At 52.3% G+C, this 22316-nt stretch overlaps 1 protein-coding gene across 1 annotated transcript in view; it reads right to left on the minus strand.

Annotated features, from left to right (window-relative positions):
* AHCYL2 (adenosylhomocysteinase like 2) overlaps positions 1–13284 on the minus strand; it is an 87200-nt gene extending 73916 nt beyond the window's left edge. The window contains exon 1 of the mRNA XM_064703116.1: positions 12792–13284. Coding sequence (XP_064559186.1) covers positions 12792–13217 — 426 coding nt within the window. The 5' untranslated portion in view covers positions 13218–13284. The remainder of the gene's footprint in view (positions 1–12791) is intronic.
* Between the last annotated feature and the right edge of the window lie 9032 nt (positions 13285–22316).

Genomic DNA, 22316 nt, shown 5'->3' on the forward strand with positions numbered 1-22316 from the left:
TGGTGCCAAGGACCCGGTGCCACCTGGCGTGCCACAATGGAGGGCACAGCAGGGAGGTCACTGTGCCCTTGGGGTGCCAAGGACCCGGTGCCACCTGGCTGTGCCACAATGCGAGGGCACAGCAGGGAGGTCCTGTGCCCTGGCACTGGGCAGGACCCTCCAGGGCTGTGCCAGCTCTGCACCCTCGGCCTGGGCAGGTCCCTGGCCCTGAGCAGGGCCAGAGGGGCAGCGGGGCTGGGACACAAAGGCTGAGGGAGCCCTGAGGGAGCTGGGGGGCTCAGGCTGCAGGAAAGGAGGCTCAGGGTGCCCCCAGCACTCCCACAGCCCCTGGAAGGTGCCCGTGCCCAGCTGCCCTTGGGCTCTGGCTCCAGCAGCACTGGCACAGCCAGAGCACACAGCCTGAGCTGGGCCAAGGAAATCCAGCTGGGAGAGCAGCAAAAAGCTTTTCCAGCAAGGGGGAGAAAGTTCTGCATGGGCCCGGGGAGGGGGTGCATCGCTGCCAGCGGAGGAGGGTGCAGGGTGCAGTCGCCATCCCTGGGTGTGTTTGACCAGCCTGGAGGTGGCACTGGGTGCCAGGGGGTGCAGTCGCCATCCCTGGGTGTGTTTGGCCAGCCTGGAGGTGGCACTGGGTGCCAGCAGGGGGTGCAGTCGCCATCCCTGGGTGTGTTTGGCACTGGAGCCTGGGTGAGGGGTGCAGTCGCCATCCCTGGGTGTGTTTGACCAGCCTGGAGGTGGCACTGGGTGCCAGGGGGGCAGTCGCCATCCCTGGGTGTGTTTGACCAGCCTGGAGGTGGCACTGGGTGCCAGGGGTGCAGTCGCCATCCCTGGGTGTGTTTGCCAGCCTGGAGGTGGCACTGGGTCAGCCAGGGGGTGCAGTCACCATCCCTGGGTGTGTTTGACCAGCCTGGAGGTGGCACTGGGTGCCAGGGGGTGCAGTCGCCATCCCTGGGTGTGTTTGACCAGCCTGGAGGTGGCACTGGGTGCCAGGGGCTGCGCTGGGCTCCAGGGCCTTGGAGGGCTCTCCCAACCCAGGGATTGTGTGATTTCTGTGCAGGTCAGACAAAAACCATTCTGGTGCCCACCCTGCCAGCCTGTACAAGCTCCTGTTTCCACAACCCTCGAGGGTTGCAAAGTTTACAGCTATGGCAAACAGGTATTACCAAATACCCATTTTTTATAAAATTTTAAAATATTCATGTGTCTGTAGATGGTTTTTCAAGCACAGCTTTGACTTCTGCACTCACAAGGGAAACAATCAGTCACACTTGCTGCCATAGTTTTACATGAGAGATGTTTAAAAAAGTGATACAAAGCTTCCAACCATTCAAAAACTGGACATGTCCCTGAAGCAGGACAACACGCTTTCATGTTAAAAAACAAAACAAACCTGGAAGCCATTAATAAAATTTTCTTCATACTCTTTTAAAATTTTAAACCTATTTTAACTTTCTCCTAATCCTATCTTACAACAAAAAATAAATACATTAATAATTAACCAACACCAAAATCTACCACATTCTTTAATACATTAACCAGAAAAATCTTGAAATAAAAAAAAAAATCCTAAATTAACAAACCAAAACCATTACACTTGCCAGCATTTTTTACAAGATTTTGCTTTGTGGAGTGTTCCCCAAGAGGTAAAACCAGAGAATAAGGAAAGCTGCAGCAGAGATCTCGGTGTGATTGTGGAATTCTGGAATTGGGAGCCAGCACAGGAGCAGATCCCGGTGCCACAGCCCCTGGCAAAGGGCGGCCTGGCCATTCCCAGTTCCAAGGTTCTCTCTCTCCCCATCCCGTTTTTATTTCCCTCTCCTTCTCATCTCGCCGCTCCTGGGTTGATCCTTGCACTCCACCTCTCCAATGCACCCGCATTCGTGCACATTATCCCACCAAATCCAAGCATTGGATACAAAAACCCTACAGGTTTTCCTAAAGAGCATTCCAGCCCCTCACTGCCTGCATTTCCTGGGAATTCAGCCCCAGGGGGGGATATTACAGTGACCTTAGACGGTCACTGTGGTGAGAGAAGGATGAGAATTTTGTTTTTTTGTTTAGAAGGCTTGATTTATTGATATAAGATATATAATACATTATAACTATAGTAAAAAGAATAAGAAGAGAAGTTGCAGAGAGCAGCTATGCTGAGAAGAGAGAAGAGAAGAGGAAGAGAAGAGGAAGAGGAAGAGGAAGAGGAGGAGGAGGAGGAGGAAGAGGAAGAGGAAGAGAAGAAGAGGAAGAGGAAGAGGAAGAGGAAGAGGAAGAGGAAGAGGAAGAGGAAGAGGAAGAGGAAGAGAGAAGAGGAAGAGGAAGAGGAAGAGGAAGAAGGAAGAGAAGAGGAGAAGAGAAGAGGAAGAGAAGAGAAGGGAAGGGAAGGGAAGGGAAGGGAAGGGAAGGGAAGGGAAGGAAGGGAAGAGAGAGAAGGAAGAGAATGGAATGGAAAAGGAATGGAAGGAATGGAATGGAATGGAATGGAAAGAAAAGAATAGAACAGAATAGAACAGAACAGAAGAAAGAAAGAAAGAAAGAATAGAAAGAATAGAATAGAAAGAAAGAATAGAAGAAGAAGAGAAAGAAAGAAAGGAGAAGGGAAAAAGAAAGAGAAGAAAAGAAATAGAAAGAAATAGAAGAAAGAAAGAAGAGAATAGAAGAGAATAGAATAGAAAAAGAAAAAAGAAAGAAAAAAGAAAGAGAGAAGAATGAAAGAGAATGAGAGTAGGAAAATGAAAGAATGAGTAATAGGGATTGAATAGAAAGTGATAAAATGGTTACATTTTTGGGACTTGTCAGAAGAAGGAAAAAAAAAGAAGAGATTCTATGAAGAAATGTGACGACAGGAGGGAGAAGCATTAACTGGAGGAAGAGAAGAGAAGAGAAGAGAAGAGAAGAGAAGAGAAGAGAAGAGAAGAGAAGAGAGAAGAAGAGAAGAGAAGAAGAGAAGAGAGAGAAGAGAAGAGAAGAGAGAAGAGAAGAGAGAGAAGAGAAGAGAAGAGAAGAGAAGAGAAGAGAAGAGAAGAGAAGAGAAGAGAAGAGAAGAGAAGAAAGAGAGAAGAGAAGAGAGAGAAGAGAAGAGAAGAGAAGAGAAGAGAAGAGAAGAGAAGAGAAGAGAAGAGAAGAGAAGAGAAGAGAAGAGAGGAGAAGAGAAGAGAAGAGAAGAGAAGAGAAGAGAAGAGAGGAGAAGAGAAGAGAAGAGAAGAGAGAGAAGAGAAGAGAAGAGAAGAGAAGAGAGAAGAGAAGAAGAAGAGAGAGAAGAGAAGAGAAGAGAAGAGAAGAGAAGAGAAGAGAAGAGAGAGAAGAGAAGAGAAGAGAAGAGAGAGAAGAGAAGAGAAGAGAAGAGAAGAGAAGAGAAGAGAAGAGAAGAGAAGAGAAGAGAAGAGAAGAGAAGAAGAGAAGAGAAGAGAAGAGAAGAGAAGAAAGAGAAGAGAAGAGAAGAGAAGAGAAGAGAAGAGAAGAGAAGAAAGAAGAGAAGAGAAGAGAAGAGAAGAGAAGAGAAGAGAAGAGAAGAGAAGAGAAGAGAAGAGAAGAGAAGAGAAGAGAGAGGAAGAGAAGAGAAGAGAAGAGAAGAGAAGAGAATAGAATAGAATAGAATAGAATAGAATAGAACAGAATAGAACAGAAAAGAATAGAATAGAATAGAATAGAATAGAATAGAATAGAATAGAATAGAATAGAATAGAATAGATAACAAAGTTCTGTGTTCAAGGAATTTCTCTTGCGCTGCTCTGTTGATTGGCCCTTAGTTGGAAACATGCAAAATGAGCCAATCACAGGATCACTTGTCACATCTCACAACAGCTGATAACAATTTATTTACATTCTTCTTCTGGGACCCTTTGCTTCCCAGAAGAAGGACAAATCTCAAAAAAAAAGATTTCTATGAAGAAATGTCTGCGACAGGGGGAGAAGCATTTATCACCTGGCTGGGGGTCAGAAGGGAAAAACAGCAGAGGAAAAAAACCCTTAAGGGAGCTGCAAAAGCTGCAAACCCCTCGCTGGTGTGCCTGGGAACAAAATGGGAATTTCCACGGGAACAAAATGGGAATTTCCACGGGAACAGGCAGGGTTTGATCCGCTGGGAGCAAGGTCAGAGCAATCATTGAGAGTCATTGCCAGGGGCTGTGCCAGCCCAGCGAGCAGCAGGAATTCCTGCAGATCCCGGCAGGGCCGTGCCAGGGGGCTGTGGCACCTCCTCAGCCACACGGCACAGGGCACCTGCACGGTGTAAGCCAGAAAATTCCAGAGTAACCCCAGCAGTTAGGCTGTAGGAATCCTCAAACCAGATCCTGCATTTGAAAGAAGCCAGCGTGATGCTGCACCCCACAATTCTGTAAATTATCACAGAATCCTAAAAGGGTCTTTGGCAGCAGCATGGCAAGGGGGGAAGTACTTCTTAAAACAAAGTTAAAAACCCCTTCTGGATTTTTGCCATGCTTTTCCCATAATTCCCAGAATAAGGTGGGTGTGAAAAGGAAGAGAAGTGGATATAAAACAAGGAGTGGGGGGAGAAATGTGGGATCTCAGCACCTCAGGACTGAGGTGCCACCGAGAGCACCCTTGGGGGGCTCGGGAGTCCTGGAATGTTCCAGAAGTGTCTGGTGGCTGCACTTTGATCCCACACAGGAGACGACACCTGTATGAGGATAGGAGGGTTTCACCGGGGTGAATGGTGAAGGGATTGGTTAATTAGAGAGGGAAACACAGGGTTTAGGATTTCTGTACAGGGGGGTTTAGAGAAGTAAGATGGAGGAATTGGGGCGTGTCCTGTCCTTCTTCTTCTTCTTCTTCTCCTCCATCTTCTGTGGTGATGGTGGCACTTTGGGATTGGTCATTACTAAAAGTGCACCGGGCAATAAGGGGGAAAGGTATTGGGGAAAAATGATAAATATTGTACACGTAACTTTGGGTATAAAGATAGGTGACTGTCCGGAGGGCAGGGAGTGTGCTCATGGCTGGCTGCTGAGCAGAGCTCTGTCGGGCCGAGAGAAAATCTTTTAGATAAACAATTAATAAACATAAAAACCGAAAGAAGAACTGAAGCCTCTTCTCGTCCTTTGATACGCGGCTGCCCCAAGGCCACCCCGGGCCTTTCCAGGCCCTTCAAACAGCCGAGAAAACCCGACAGAGAAACAAGTTGGAAAAGCCATCAGGGATGCCCCACAGAATAAAGATTTCATGGCACAGGCAGGCACAGCCCAGGCTGTCAGAGCCCTTGGGATGCAGAAGTCACTTCCCATTGCTCGGTGGCTCCCACGCTGGGAGCAGAGGATGTTCCCGGTGTCCCCCTCCCCAGGGCAATGATCCCACTCCCCTTGAGGACCATAATCTTGCAGGAGCTGTTCCTCCAGCCTGGTTGCTCCAGACGGTGCTGGGGGTGAGAGGTGGGAAGGTCTGGATGGGGATCCAACAAGTGCCAGGGGAAGGGTTGTGGCCACCAGGACCTGCAAGCTGCCCTCCACCCTCCCTCATGGCTCGCTTTGGTCTCCAAAATTTCTTCCAGACATCATTTCCCAGGTAAAACCCTCAAATCCATTTCCCCTCCCACCTTTTACTGCCATGGAAAAACCCAGAAGAACGGAAATCCAAGAAAGAAAGGCAAAGCCATCTTCCACTAATGGGAACAAACACAACTTTCACCACGATCCAACAGGATTTTCACCGGGCTCCTGGGGGCAGAAGGGTGGGATCTCCTGCTGGCACATCCCAGCCACCCTGGTGACACGCAGAGACACGCGGTGCCACGGAGACACAAGGAGACACGCGGTGCCACGCGGAGACACGCAGTCACACGCGGTGACACAGGGACACGCGGTGCCACATGGAGACACGCAGTGCCATGCGGCAACACGGGGTGACACGCGGAGACATGTGACGACACGGGGTGACGCAGCGACACGCGGTGCCGCGTGGTGCCACGTGGAGCTGCGGTGACAGACGGTGCCATGCGGAGAAACGCGGTGCCATGTGGTCACACGCAGTGCCACGGAGACACGCGGTCACACGCGGTGACACGCGGAGACATGGTCACACGTGGTGCCACACGCGGGCACACGGCGACACGTGGTGCCTCGCGGAGAAACGCGGTGCCACACGGTGCCACGCGGTGCCACGCAGAGACACATGATGCCACGTGGAGACACGGTGACACGCGGTGTTACGCAGCGACATGCAGTGCCACGCAGTGCCACGGTGACACGCAGCCACATGGTGCCGCGCGGTGCCACGCGGAGACACACGGTGCCACGCGGTCACACGCAGTGCCACGCGGAGGCACACGGCGACACGTGGTGCCTCGCGGAGAAACGCGGTGCCACGCGGTGCCATGGTGCCACGCGGTGCCACGCGGAGACGCGGTCACACGCGGTGCCACGCGGAGACACACGGCCACACGCGGAGCCACACGCGGGCACACGGTGACACGTGGTGCCTCGCGGAGAAACGCGGTGCCACATGGAGACACGCGGAGACACGTGGAGCCGCGGTGCCTCGCGGAGACACGCAGTGCCATGGAGACACGCAGTGCCACGGAGACACGCGGTCACACGCGGAGACACGCGGAGCCACACAGAGACACGTGGTGCCTCGCGGAGAAACGCGGTGCCACGCAGAGCCAGGGTGACACGCGGTGTTATGCGGTGACATGCAGTGCCACGCAGTGCCACGGTGACACACGGCCACACGGTGCCATGTGGTGCCACACGGTGCCACGCGGTGCCACGCGGAGCCACACGCGGGCACACGGCGACACGTGGTGCCTCGCGGAGAAACGCGGTGCCACGCGGAGACACATGATGCCACGCGGAGCCACGGTGACACGCGGTGTTACGCAGCGACATGCAGTGCCACGCAGTGCCACGGTGACACGCGGCCACACGGTGCCGCGTGGTGCCACGCGGAGCCGCGGTGACACACGGTGCCACGCGGAGACACGCGGTGCCACGCGGAGACACGCGGTGCCACGCGGTGCCACGCGGAGACACATGATGCCACGCGGAGCCACGGTGACACGCGGTGTTACGCAGTGACGTGCAGTGCCACGGTGACACGCGGCCACACAGTGCCACGTGGTGCCACACGGAGACGCGGTCACACGCGGTGCCATGCGGAGACACGTGGAGACACTCGGCCACATGCGGTGCCACGCGGAGACACGTGGTGCCTCGCGGAGAAACGCGGTGCCACGCGGTGCTATGGTGCCACGCGGAGCCGTGGTGACACGCGGTGCCACGCGGAGACACGTGGTGCCACGCGGTCGGTCACACGCGGTCACACGCGGAGACACTCGGCCACACGCGGTGCCTCGCGGCGACACGCGGAGCCACGGTGACACGCAGTGTTACGCAGCGCCATGCAGTGCCACGCGGTGCCACGTGGCGCCACGCAGTGACACGGCAACACGTGGCAACACGCGGTGCCACTGTGACACGCGGTGCCATGTGGCGCCACGCGGTGCCGCATGGACACACGCAGAGACACGTGGTGACATGGTGCCACACGGTGCCGCGGTGACACGGCGCCATGCGGTGCCACAGTGCCACACGGCGCCATGCGGTGATACACGGTGCCGCAGTGCCACAGAGACACGCGGTGCCATGCGGTGCCACGCGGTGCCACCGGCAGCGCTCCCGCAGCCCCGGCGCTGCGTGGGCGGCGGCACAGAGAGAGAACGGAGCCCACGGGTGAATCAATGCCAGCCACGGCAGCACAAAACCCGGCTGTGATCATCGCCCTGAGCTCCAGAGCACAGCTGGGAACGGCAGCAGGCAGCTGGGCTTGCTGCACGCTGCCTGGGACAGGGAAATAATAATAATAAAATAATAATAATAATAATAATAATAATAATAATAATAATAATAATAATAATCACCGTCTGCTTTGGAGCTTGGGGTTGGCTTGGGGTAAAACTCGCCTCTTGCTGAGGTTTGACCTTCCCAGGGTGGGTGCAGGAACTCCCAGAGCCCCGAGCACCTCACGAGCATTAAATTAATAATTAATCTGTTTAAATGCAAGTTTTTCTTGTGGCAGGGGTCAGAACTGGATGGGCTTTAAGGTCCCTTCCAACCCAAGCCATCCTGTGATTCCACCATTCCTCACGGAGTTGTGACTTCACAATCATTAAATCAAGACCTGAATCTGATTAAATTTAAGCTTTTCCTGTAGCAGGGTCAGAACAGGATGGGCTTTAAGGTCCCTTCAAATCCAACCCAACCTACCCCATCCCACTCTGTGATTCCTCTCTCAGCTGAAAAAAGGGGCACAGAGTTGTTACTTCACAATCATTAAAGCAAGCCCTGAATCTGATTAAATTCAAGTTTTCTTGTGGTAGGGGTCAGAACTGGGTGGGATTTAAGGTCCCTTTGCAACCCACTCTGTGATTCTTCTCTCAGCTGAAGAAAGTGGCACGGAGTGGTCACTTCACAACCATTACATCAAGACCTGAATCTGATAAAATTTAAATTTTCTTGTGCTGAGGGTCAGAACTGGATCAAGATCACCTCAGCACCAAAACAGCACCAAAACCAGCATCCACCACCCTTCCCAGTATGGGGTGCAGGAACTCCCAGAGCCCCAAGCACCTCACAACCATTCAATCCAGACCTGAATCTGAGTAAATTTAACTTTTCTTGTGGCTGAGGGTCAGAACTGGATGGGCTTTAAGGTCCCTTCAAACTCAACCCATCCTGTGATTGCACCAGCTGAAGAAAGGAGCACACAGGTGTCACCTCATGACCATTAAATCAAGGACTGGAACTGCTTAAATTTACATTTTCTTGTGGCTGAGGGTCAGAACTGGATGAGCTTTAAGGTCCCCTCCAACCCAACCCATCTTGTGATTCTTCTCCCAGCTGAAGAAAGGGACATGGAGTTGTCACCTCCCAACCATTCAATCAAGGACTGAAACATCCTAAATTTAAGTTTTTCCTGTGGCTGAGGGTCAGAATTGGATGAGCTTTAAGGTCCCTTCCAACCCAACCCATCCCTTGATTCCACCATTCTTCCCCCAGTTGAAGAAAGGGGCACAGAGCTGTCACTTCACAATCAATCAGGACCTGAATCTGAGTAAATTTAAGTTTTCTTGTGGCAGGAGTCAGAACTGGATGGGCTTTAAGGCCCCTTCAACTCAACCTATCCCATGATTTCACCATTTTTCTCCCAGCTGAAGAAAGGGACACAGAGTTGTCATTTCATAACCATTAAACAAAGAACTGAACCTGATTAAATTTAAGTTTTTCCTGTGGCTGAGGGTCAGAATTGGATGAGCTTTAAGGTCCCTTCCAACCCAACCCATCCCACCTTGTGATTCTTCTCCCAGCCAAAGAAAGGGACACAGAACTGTCATTTCATAACCATTAAATCAAGACCTGAATCTGAGTAAATTTAACTTTTCTTGAGGCTGAGGGTCAGAACTGGATGGGCTTTAAGGTCCCTTCAAACTCAATTCAACCTGTGATTCCACCATTCTCCTTCCAGCTGAAGAAAGGAGCACACAGGTGTCACCTCATGACCATTAAATCAAAGACTGAACCTGATTAAATTTACGTTTTCTTGTGGCTGAGGGTCAGAACTGGATGAGCTTTAAGGCCCCTTCCAACCCAACCCATCCCACCTTGTGATTCTTCTCCCAGCCGAAGAAAGGGACACAGAACTGTCACTTCACAACCATTAAATCAAGACCTGAATCTGAGTAAATTTAAGTAAATTTCAGTAAATTTTCTTGTGGTTAAGGGTCAGAACTGGATGGGCTTTAAGGTCCCTTCAAACTCAATTCCACCATTCTTCTCCCAGCTGAAGAAAGGGACATGGAGCTGTCACCTCACAACCATTAAATCAAGACCTGAATCTGCTTAAATTTAAGTTTTTCTTGTGGCACAAGTCAGAACTGGATGGGAATTCACCTGCAAAATTTCACCTGAGGAATGAGGAATTCCAGCATTTCCAGCTAGAACCCAAAGGGAACAACAATTCCGGGGATTTTGCCCAAGATTTGATCTCTAATGCTGGCAGAGAAAAGCCCAACATCATCCATAATGTCTGCATATAAATATATATAAAAATATCATCTATTCCTTCCTGTTTACACCCTACTGAGGTAAAATACAAATCAGAACATCTAAAGCACACAGATCAGTAAAATGCTGGACTGACAGAAAAGAAGATTCAAAATGAGAGTGAAAAGAGGAAAAGAGCCACTGAAATTTTCTGGGAGCTCTTTTTGTCTCAGAATTGCAAAACCACAATTTTGTGGAGCGGCATTTCAAGGATGGGTGTTAGGATTTCAAGGGAATATATTTCTGTAAACCATACAATTATAAATATAATATATAAACATATTATATATATATAAATATATAGATATAATATATAATATATAGATATAATATATAATATATAAATATAATATATAAATATAATATATATAAATATATATTTCTATAAACCAGCCAAGGAAAAAAAATACTGAGATTTTGTTTCTATCAAACACTCTTAAGAATCAGAGTTCCACTAAAAATTTCATCTATTTTAATTAGACTTTTACCTCAATTTCATCTATTTTAATTAGACTTTTATCTCTATATCAGCAAAGTTCTGCTGGATTTGAGTAAAAAAAATTTTTGTTCTAAACCTCCTTTCAGCAGATGCTTCAGCTCCACGTGCCCAATTTTACAGCCACGGGCCAGGGGATAATTTGATGGCTCCCAAATCTGGTTTTGTTCCAATAACACCAGGATATTGAATATTATTTCTTTCTCCTGAGGTGGAGAGGAGCTGGATGAATGGAGAGCCTGGTTTGAGAGGCTGGCACCTGCTGAGGTGGCTGAGAAAAGGAGGAAAAGGAGCAGTTTGTGCTCCCAGATCCCCCAGCTGGGAATTCCAGGTTCCTCCTGGATCTGTGGTTCTGCTCCTGGATTGGGAGTGATGCAGGTTTGGAGCTGTCTCAGGTTCCCAGCCACCCTCTGCAATAAAATCTCTTTTTGTGGTTTAACCCAGGGAAGAATGGAGAGGGGTGGGATGAAGAGTTTAAGGAGAATTATGGGTGCCCTGAGGGTCTCTAAAAATAGAGATGGGATTGGGATATCAAACTCCAAACACTGGGCTGGGAGTCAGGATCCCAGAGGGAAAATGTCCTTTCCTGAGCAGCTGAACCCCTCCTAACCCCAAAAATAGGATTTTAGGGGGAGGAAGGAACCGAGATCCAGACCTTGCCCTGTGGGATGTGCTCCCTCCAAGGAGGAACTGGAATTCCAGGGAAGCCACCCAGGAGGAAATCACAGCTATGGGGACAAAGCCCCTCACCCTGTGCCCTCCAAAGGGAGAGGAAATTTCAGAGCAGCCCCAAAAGAGGCTGGAAGTCCACAGAAGGGGAGGTGAAACCCAAAGTTTCATGAGGTCCCTTAGGACAGGGACACTTCTTCCCCTACACCTCCATGAAGGTTCACAGGGAACAACTCCTTCTCTGGGATTTCCAACGGGAATGATGCCAGAAACCAAGGAAAATGTGGATTTCCCTCCAGGCACAGCAGGGTACACACAACCCCTACTCCAGGGAGCAGCTGTGTCCACCTGAGGAGCTGGAGACACACGGATGGACACTCAGCAGAATTCCCAGCTCCATCCAGATTCCTGTAGTGCCAGCTCACAGCACCCCCAAACCCCCCCTGCCACACCCCACAGCCACCTATGGGCACACCTGGCCCTGCCCCTGGTGCCAACGTCACCAGCGACGCCCGGGACGTTTTTATCTCATCCACATTCCCCAGATAACCCCGGGAACGTGAACCCGATGTGAACCCACACACCCTGCAGCTCACACACCTGGGGTGAGGGAGAGCGCTGTAAATGCACCCAGGGACACCTGGGGGTGCAGAAATGGGGTGTAAAGGCACCCAGGGACACCTGGGGGTGCAGAAATGGGGTGTAAAGGCACCCAGGGACACCTGGGGGTGCAGAATTGGGGTGTAAAGGCACCCAGGGGTGCAGGGAATAGGGTGTAAAGGCACCCAGTGATACCTGGGGGTGCAGAAATGGGGTGTAAAGGCACCCAGTGATACCTGGGGGTACAGAAATGGGGTGCAAAGGCACCCAGTGATACCTGGGGGTGCAGAAATGGGTGCAAAGGCACCCGGTGTCGCACAATTGGGGTGTAAAGCACTCAGTGTCACTGAGGGTGCAGGGAACAGGGTGTAAAGGCACCCGATGTCACCTGGGGGTGCAGGTGAGGGGTGTAAAGGCACTCAGTGTCACCTGGGGGTGCGGAATTGGGGTGTAAAGGCACCCAGGGGTGCAGGGAATAGGGTGCAAAGGCACTCAGTGATACCTGGGGGTACAGAAATGGGGTGTAAAGGCACCCAGTGATACCTGGGGGTGCAGAAATAGGAGGGAAAGGCACCCGGTGTCACCTGGGGGTGCACAATTGGGGTGCAAAGGCACCCGGTGTCGCACAATTGGGGTGTAAAAGCACTCAGTGTCACCTGGGGGTGCAGGTGTGGGGTGTAAATGCACTCAGTGTCACCCCACACGTCCCCACTGCACAGACACGGGGGGAGGGTACAATGCACAGTCAGACCCCCAGGCACGGCAGAACACGTCCCCAGAACGCAGCCCCAGCCCTGGAGCGCCCCCGCGGCCCCGGCAGCCGCTCGGGGTCACCGACACCGCCGCGCACCGGAGACCCCGCACCGGGCCGGCCCTGCCCGGCCGAGGCAGCGCCGCATCCCGAGCCCCGGTGCCCGGAGCGGGGCTGTCGCTGGCACGGCCCCGCCGGGAGCGCTCCCTGCCGCCGCCGCCCCCGTTACCTTCTTGACGGTGCGCGGCGCCTCGGTGACGGTGCCGTCGGGGCTCACGAGCGCCTCGGCCGCGCTGCCGCTGCTGTCGCTGCCGTCGCGGTGCCGGGGCTGCTGGGGGTGGTGCGGGTCGCTCCTCTTCATGGCCGAAGCCTGCGGCACCTTGCCGGCGGCCGAGGACATCCCGGAGGCCGAGGACATCGCGGCGGCCGAGGACAGCCCGGGGCAGCCGCCCCCCGGAGGCCGCTCGGCGGAGGGGGCCGGGGCCGCTTCACGCTCGGCGCCCGGCACGGGGCAGGCGGGCGCCGCCGCCGCCACGCCGTGCCCCGCTGCGTGAGCGCCCACAGGCTCGCACGGCGGCCCCGCCGCCTTGTCCATGGGGCCGCCGAGCTCCTTCAGCTCCACGGCGGGCGCGGCCACCGCCACCTGCACCGACATCGCCGCCGACTGCTCCGACTCCGCTCCCGGTCCGCTCCGGCTCCCTCCGGGCCGCCGGCCCCGCCTCGCCCCGCCCCGCCGCCCTCGCTGCCGCATTGCGCGCTGGGACATGGAGTCCTCCCTCCCCGGCTCCGCCCCGTCGCGACTACAGCTCCCGGCATCCCATGCGGGGCCACGCGGGGGTTGCTGGGAGTTGTAGTCCGCGCCGCGCCACCCGCATCATGTAGGCGTTTGCTTCTTTTTCCACGTTTCAGTGAATTTTCCGTGTTTCAGCCGCCGGGCACGGAATCGCAGGAGCACTGAGGTTGCACAAGACCATCGAGACCAAGGTGTGCCTGATCTCCACTTTATGTTACCAGCCCAGAGCCCTGAGTGCCACATCCAGGGATTCCTGGGACACCTCCAGGGATGGGAACTCCGAACCTCCCTGGGCAGCCCCTGCCAAGGCCTGACCCCTTTCCATGGGGAAATTCCTGCTGTGCCCACCCTGAGCTGCCCTGGCCCAGCCTGAGGCCGTTCCCTCTGCTCCTGTCCCTGTTCCCTGGGCTGTCCCCTCCTGGCAGGGACTTGTGCAGAGCCACCAGGGCCCCTGAGCCTCCTTTGCTCCAGGCTCAGCCCCTGCCCAGCTCCCCCAGCCCTGCTGGGGCTCCAGACCCTTCCCAGCTCCTTTGTCCCTTTTCTGGACTCAATCTGTCACAGGCCTTGGTGATCCCACGGTGCCATGGCCTGGCCAGGCAGCTCCCCAGGCCTGGACCAAATACATGGAATTTCGGAGCCAAAGGGGTTGGAAAAGCCCTCCCAGACAATGAAATCCAACCATTGCAAGGTCACCACAGATTCGTGTCCCCAAATGCCAGCAGCAAGGATGGATGTCCCACTGAGGCCACCCAATGGGAAAATTGGGTCAAAACTGTGGAATTTCAGAGCCTGGACCATCAATCCCAATCAATGCCAGGAAAACCCATGGGAATGAGGAGCTACAACATCCTGGCACGGGGAATGTGCCATCCAAACTCCTGGGACTTGCTGTGCTGCCAGGCACTGAGCTCAGCCTGCTGGCACAAATCACTAATAAACCACCACATTCTTTATTTACAGTTAATGATTTCAATTTTACCACCTTTTCTAAATCCGGTTCTCTGGGAATGTGCCTCTCCTGGAGCACAAACCCATCCTTTTATTATTGGTATTTACTGAGATCAGCCCTGAGAGAAGAACTTGGAGCTGTTGGTGGGTGAGAGCTTAATTAATTCTCAATTCTCAAGTGCCAATTCCAATCCTCAAGTGCCCAATTCCCAAACCCCGGGCGAGCTCGGTGTTTGGGATGAGATGGAGGAGAGGAAACTCTCAAATCCCAGGTGAGCTCGGTGTTTGGGATGAGATGGAGAGGAAACTCTCAAATCTTGGGTGAGCTCGGTGTTTGGGGTGAGATGGAGGAAACTCAAATCCCAGGTGAGCTCCGTGTGTGGGGTGAGATGGAGAGGAAACTCAAATCCCAGGTGAGCTCGGTGTTTGGGGTGAGATGAAGGAAACTCAAATCCCAGGTGAGCTCCATGTTTGGGATGAGATTGGAGAGGAAACTCTCAAACCCCGGTGAGCTCAGTGTTTGGGATGAGATGAAGGAAATCAAATCCCAGGTGAGCTCGGTGTTTGGGATGAGATGAAGAGGAAACTCAAATCCCGGGTGAGCTCGGTGTTTGGGATAGGATGGAGAGGAAATTCTCAAATCCCAGGCAAGCTTCGTGTTTGGGATGAGACGGAGGAGAGGAAACTCTCAAATCCCAGGTGAGCTCAGTGTTTGGGATGAGATGGAGGAGAGGAAACTCTCAAACCCCAGGTGAGCTCCGTGTTTGGGATGGGATGGAGAGGAAACTCTCAAATCCCAGGTGAGCTCAGTGTTTGGGATGAGATGGAGGAGAGGAAACTCTCAAACCCCAGGTGAGCTCGGTGTTTGGGATGAGATGGAGGAGAGGAAACTCAAATCCCAGATGAGCTCGGTGTTTGGGATGAGATGGAGAGGAAACTCTCAAATCCCAGGCGAGCTCGGTGTTTGGGATGAGATGGAGGAAACTCAAATCCCAGGCGAGCTCCGTGTTTGGGATGAGGAGGAGAGAAAACTCAAATCCCAGGTGAGCTCGGTGTTTGGGGTGAGATGGAGGAAACTCAAATCCCAGGTGAGCTCCGTGTTTGGGATGAGCTGGAGAGGAAACTCTCAAATCCCAGGTGAACTCGGTGTTTGGGATGAGATGGAGGAAACTCAAATCCCAGGCGAGCTCCGTGTTTGGGATGAGATGGAGGAGAGGAAACTCTCAAATCCCAGGTGAGCTCGGTGTTTGGGATGAGATGGAGAGGAAACTCTCAAACCCCAACGAGCTCCGTGTTTGGGATGGGATGGAGGAGAGGAAACTCTCAAATCTTGGGTGAGCTCGGTGTTTGGGATGAGATGGAGGAAACTCAAATCCCAGGCGAGCTCCGTGTTTGGGATGAGATGGAGGAGAGGAAACTCTCAAATCCCAGGCAAATTCAGTGTTTGGGATGAGATTGGAGAGGAAAATCTCAAATCCCAGGTGAGCTCAGTGTTTGGGATGAGATGGAGGAGAGGAAACTCAAACCCCAACGAGCTCCGTGTTTGGGATGAGATGGAGAGGAAACTCTCAAATCCCAGGTGAGCTCCGTGTTTGGGATGAGATTGGAGAGGAAACTCTCAAATCCCAGGTGAGCTCGGTGTTTGGGATGAGATGGAGGAGAGGAAACTCAAATCCCAGATGAGCTCGGTGTTTGGGATGAGATGAAGGAAACTCAAATCCAGGCGAGCTCGGTGTTTGGGATGAGATGAAGGAAACTCAAATCCCAGGTGAGCTCGGTGTTTGGGATGAGATGGAGAGGAAACTCTCAAATCCCAGGTGAGCTCGGTGTTTGGGATGAGATGGAGGAGAGGAAACTCAAACCCCAACGAGCTCCATGTTTGGGATGAGATGAAGGAATCTCAAATCCCAGGTGAGCTCAGTGTTTGGGATGAGATGGAGGAAACTCAAATCCCAGTCAAGTTCGGTGTTTGGGATGAGCTGGAGGAGAGGAAACTCAAACCCCAACGAGCTCCATGTTTGGGATGAGCTGAGGGAGAGGAGGGAGGGAAGGAACCCACAGAGACCTCCCCAAAACCCAGGAGGGAGGGGAGAGACGGAAGCAGCTGATGGAGAAGCTGAGGGAGGATTTCGGGGAGGAAAGAGGGATGGGAGAGGAGCAGGAATTGCAGAGGGGATCTGAGTTTAAGGAGAAGCAGCGCATCCCTGTGTGCCCGGAGTGCGGTGAGCACAATTCCCGAGATAACGCCGATTCCTGCTGAACTGAGCCCGCAGCTCATCCCGGCCTCTGTCCGCGATCCCACAACTCCGGCTGGGGGCTGATCCCGGCTCAGCACCGCCCTCGGAACGGGAACTCTTTGGTCTGGGAGGGATTTGAGGCTGGAGGAAAATCCCTCCCCTTCCATGGAGAGCAGGAAAGGTCGCGGTTCTGCTGAGCAGGGGAGGCGGTGCTGACCTGAGGGGCGGAAATCCTCCGCGATTTATCGTCTCACATCGCACCAAAAACCCACCAAAAACCCACCAGGGTGTTCTGCAAACCCCTGACATTGTGGAAAATCCCGACTCTGATCTTCCTCTGCTGAGGAGAGGAGCTTCTGCTGCCTTGGAAATGGAGAAACCCTCCAAAATTTATCATTTCAGATCTCACAGATCCCACAAAAAACCCACCAGGTTGTTTTGGCCAAGGCAAAATCCCGACCCTGAGTTCTCTTCTGCTGAGGAGAGGAGCTTGTGCTGCCTTGGAAATAGAGAAACCCTCCAAAATTTATCATTTCAGATCTCACAGATCCCACAAAAAACCCACCAGGTTGTTTGGGCCAAGGCAAAATCCCGACCCTAAGAGCTTGTACTGCCCTGGAAATAGAGAAATCCTCCAGAATTTATCATTTCCTGGTGCCACAGATCCCACAAAAACCCCACCAGGTTGTTTTGGCCAGGTTGTTTTGGCAACCTGAGTTCTCCTCTGCTGAGAAGAGGAGCTTGTACCGACCTGAAAATAGAGAAATCCTCCAGAATTTATCATTTCCTGCTACCACAGGTCCCACAGAAAACCCACCAGGTTGTTTTGCAAACCATGCAAAATCCTGACCCTAATCTTCCTCTGCTGAGGAGAGGAGCTTGTGCTGCCCTGGAAATAGAGAAATCCTCCAAAATTTATCATTTCAGATCCCACAAAAAACCCACCAGGTTGTTTGGGCCAAGGCAAAATCCCGACCCTGAGTTGTCCTCTGCTGAGAGGAAGAGCTTGTACTGCCCTGGAAACAGAGAAATCCTCCAGAATTTGTCATTTCCTGGTGCCACAGGTCCCACAAAAAACCCACCAGGTTGTTTTGGCCAGGTTGTTTTGGCAACCTGAGTTCTCCTCTGCTGAGGAGAGGAGCTTGTGCTGACCTGGAAATAGAGAAAATCTCCAAAATTTGCCATTTCCTGGTGCCACAGATCCCAGAAAAAACCCACCAGGTTGTTTTGGCCAAGGCAAAATCTCGACCCTGAGTTCTCTTCTGCCGAGGAGAGGAGCTTGTGCTGCCTTGGAAATAGAGAAAATCTCCAAAATTTGCCATTTCCTGGTGCCACAGATCCCAGAAAAAACCCACCAGGTTGTTTTGCAAACCATGCAAAATCCTGACCCGAATCTTCCTCTGCTGAGGAGAGGAGCTTGTGCTGCCTTGGAAATAGAGAAACCCTCCAAAATTTATCATTTCAGATCTCACAGATCCCACAAAAAACCCACCAGGTTGTTTGGGCCAAGGCAAAATCCCGACCCCGAGTTGTCCTCTGCTGAGTAGAAGAACTTGTATCGACCTGGAAATAGAGAAATCCTCCAGAATTTATCATTTCCTGCTACCACAGATCCCACAAAAAGTAGTTCAGCACACCCTTGACCCATGGCAAAATCCTGACCCTGATCCTCTTCTACTAAGAGGAACTTGTGATGCCCTGGAGATGGAGAAATCCTTTAAAATTTATCATTTCCTGGTGCCACAGATCCCACAAAAACCCCAGCAGGTTGTTTTGCAAACCTCATAAATCCGAAATCCCAACCCTGATCCTCCTCTGCTGAGGAGAGGAGCTTGTACCGACCTGGAAATAGAGAAATCCTCCAGATTTTATCATCTCAGATCCCACAAAAAAGATCCCAGGTTGTTTTGCACCTTCTTGACCAGGGCAAAATCCTGACCCTGAGCCCACCTGGCTCATTGTGGGATCTTCCTCACCTTTTAAAGGATATTCCCAAAATCAGGAGACTGGCAGGGATGGTGCTTTCCAGGGAAAACCGCCCTGTGCTGCTGCCGGCACCCCCAAAATTCCTGGTGCTGAATGTCCATAAATCCCAGGGCTGATGCCTTGAGAATCAGACCTGGAGCAGAGTTCCAGGATCAAGCAGGGATTTATGGAAAGGATCCATGGGTGCCCCTTGGGCAGCACCAGAGCCCAGCCAGGGCTGCACCCAAGATGAACCAAAATGGCCCCAAAATGCTCAACCAGTCATGGGGTCTCTCATTTGATCAGTTCCATTTGCACCTTGCAGTTCATTGTCCCATCCCAGCTCCAGCCCAGGCACTCCCACCCTGCTTGTTTGGGGTTTGTGCTCCTGGGCTGGGATTTGGGGCATTTGTCCTTGGTCCCCTGTCACTGTCACATTCTCTGAAAAATCCCTTTGCCCAGGATTTCTCTCCTGGGAAGCTCAGAAGCCTCAGAGAAAAAGGAAAGCAATATTACCTCATTTGCTTCTCCTGTGTTTTGCTGCCCTGGGATGTGTTTGGGGATTGTTTATCCAACATGTGAATTGTTTTTACTTATTGGCCAATGATGGCCAAGCTGTGTCGGGCACTGGAAGGAGTCACAAGTTTTCATTAGGATCTTTCTGTCTGTATCCTTTCTGTATTCTTTAGTATAGTTTAGTATAGCATTCTTTAATACAATATAGTATCATAAAATAATAAATCAGCCTTCTGAGAACAGGGAGTCAGATTCAGCATTCCTCCCAACGATGGGGGACCCAGAAAATACCACAGTCCCCAGCTGGGGCAGGAATTGTTTTGTCTCCCTGCTCTGTGCACACAGCTCACCATCCCTGAATGTGAAGCTCAGACCCTCACACCAAAGAATCTGAAAAATATAAAAGCTAAACCCGAGGCATCATCACCTTTCAGGATCTACTTGATGGGAACCCCATCCCTGACACAGCCATCAGGAGTGGTTGGTGCTGTAACAAATGGGTTGTGTTGTTTAACCAAACTGTCCCAGGCTGTCACCAGGACGTGGACGAGCTCCTGACACCAGCACTGATGCCCACAGTGGCATTGCCATGGTGGGAGGCTCCTCTGTGTCTCTGGGGCTGCAGAAGGGCTCAGGTGCCCTTGGGCAGAGCCAGAGTTGGCACCCTGAGGTGTGAAATGAGGGACATTGTGGGATCTCAGCACCTCAGCACTGAGGTGCCACCGAGAGCACCCTTGGGGGGCTTGGGAGTCCTGGAATGTTCCAGAAGTGTCTGGTGGCTGGACTTTGATCCTACACAGGAGACGACACCTGTATGAGGACAGGAGGGTTTCACCAGGGTGAATGGTGAAGGGATTGGTTAATTAGAGAGTGAGACACAGGGTTTAGGATTTCTGTACAGGGGGTTTAGAGAAGTAAGATGGAGGAATTGGGGCGTGTCCTGTCCTTCTTCTTCTTCTTCTTCTCCTCCATCTTCTGTGGTGATGGTGGCACTTTGGGATTGGTCATTACTGAAAGTGCACCGGGCAATAAGAATAAATGGTATTGGGGAAAAATGATAAATATTGTACACGTAACCATGGGTATAAAGATAGGTGACCGCCCGGAGGGCAGGGAGTGTGCTCATGGCTGCTGCTGAGCAGAGCTCTGTCGGGCTGAGAGAAAATCTTTTAGATAAACAATTAATAAACACTGAGACCGAGAAAAGAACTGAAGCCTCTTCTCGTCTTTTGATACGCGGCTGCCCCAAGGCCACTCCGGGCCTTTCCAGGCCCTTCAAACAGCCCAAAACCGGACAGGACATCTCTCAAGGTGCAGGGTGAGTGATCACCCAGCCCTGCCCTGTTAAACCTGGGATTTGGGGCATTTGTCCTTGGTGCCCAGCTGGGGCAGGAATTGTTTTGTCTCCCTGCTCTGTGCACACAGCTCACCATCCCTGAATGTGAAGCTCAGACCCTCACACCAAAGAATCTGAAAAATATAAAAGCTAAACCTGAGGCATCATCATCTACTTGATGGGAACCCCATCCCTGACACAGCCATCAGGAGTGGTTGGTGCTGTAACAAATGGGTTGTGCTGTTTAACCAAACTGTCCCAGGCTGTCACCAGGACGTGGATGAGCTCCTGACACCAGCACTGATGCCCACAGTGGCATTTCCATGGTGGGAGGCTCCTCTGTGTCTCTGGGGCTGCAGAAGGGCTCAGGTGCCCTTTGGCAGAGCCAGAGTTGGCACACTGGGGTGTGAAATGAGGGACCTCTCTCAAGGTGCAGGGTGAGTGATCACCCAGCCCCTGCCCTGTTAAACCTGAGATTTGGGGCATTTGTCCTTGGTGCCCAGCTGGGGCAGGAATTGTTTTGTCTCCTGCTCTGTGCACACAGCTCACCATCCCTGAATGTGAAGCTCAGACCCACACACCAAAGAATGTGAAAAATATAAAAGCTAAACCCGAGGCATCATCATCTACTTGATGGGAACCCATCCCTGACACAGCCATCAGGAGTGGTTGGTGCTGTAACAAATGGGTTGTGTTGTTTAACCAAACTGTCCCAGGCTGTCACCAGGACGTGGACGAGCTCCTGACACCAGCACTGATGCCCACAGTGGCATTTCCATGGTGGGAGGCTCCTCTGTGTCTCTGGGGCTGCAGAAGGGCTCAGGTGCCCTTGGGCAGAGCCAGAGTTGGCACACTGAGGTGTGAAATGAGGGACATTGTGGGATCTCAGCACCTCAGCACTGAGGTGTCACCGAGAGCACCCTTGGGGGGCTCGGGAGCCCTGGAATGTTCCAGAAGTGTCTGGTGGCTGCACTTTGATCCCACACAGGAGACGACACCTGTATGAGGACAGGAGGGTTTCACCGGGGTGAATGGTGAAGGGATTGGTTAATTAGAGGGTGAGACACAGGGTTTAGGATTTCTGTACAGGGGGGTTTAGAGAAGTAAGATGGAGGAATTGGGGCGTGTCCTGTCCTTCTTCTTCTTCTCCTCCATCTTCTGTGGTGATGGTGGCACTGTGGGATTGGTCATTACTGAAAGTGCACCGGGCAATAAGGGTGAAAGGTATTGGGGAAAAATGATAAATATTGTACACGTAACAATGGGTATAAAGATAGGTGACCGCCCGGAGGGCAGGGAGTGTGCTCATGGCTGGCTGCTGAGCAGAGCTCTGTCGGGCCCAGAGAAAATCTTTTAGATAAACAATTAATAAACACCGAGACCGAGAAAAGAACTGAAGCCTCTTCTCGTCCTTTGATACGCGGCTGCCCCAAGGCCACCCCGGGCCTTTCCAGGCCCTCCAAACAGCCCAAAACCGGACAGGACATCTCTCAAGGTGCAGGGTGAGTGATCACCCAGCCCCTGCCCTGTTAAACCTGGGATTTGGATCATTTGTCCTTGGTGCCCAGCTGGGGCAGGAATTGTTTTGTCTCCTGCTCTGTGCACACAGCTCACCATCCCTGAATGTGAAGCCCAGACCCACACACTAAAGCAGCACAGAATGGGAAAAATAGAAAATCCAAACGCTGAGGCAGCAGGGAGGGCACAGAGAGGTTATCCCAGGGATCCAGGCCGTGCCTGGTGGTTTATCTGGGAAAGCAGAGGGTATCAGGAGAGGAGGGAGAGGCTGTTTGGGCAGGGAGGCTCCAACAATCGGGGCTCTGTGAGACGCAGGCAGCTCGGGGCTGGCTCCTTCCCCTGCTCCTGACACAGCCTGCGATGGCTTTGCCTGCAAATCTGGGAGAAAACAAAATTTTGGAAAAGCAGAATTGCTCTCCTTGAGAGCCGTGGCTGGTGCAG

The sequence above is a fragment of the Zonotrichia leucophrys genome, chromosome 1A, assembly GCF_028769735.1.
Source record: "Zonotrichia leucophrys gambelii isolate GWCS_2022_RI chromosome 1A, RI_Zleu_2.0, whole genome shotgun sequence".
Classification (NCBI taxonomy): Eukaryota; Metazoa; Chordata; class Aves; order Passeriformes; family Passerellidae; genus Zonotrichia; species Zonotrichia leucophrys.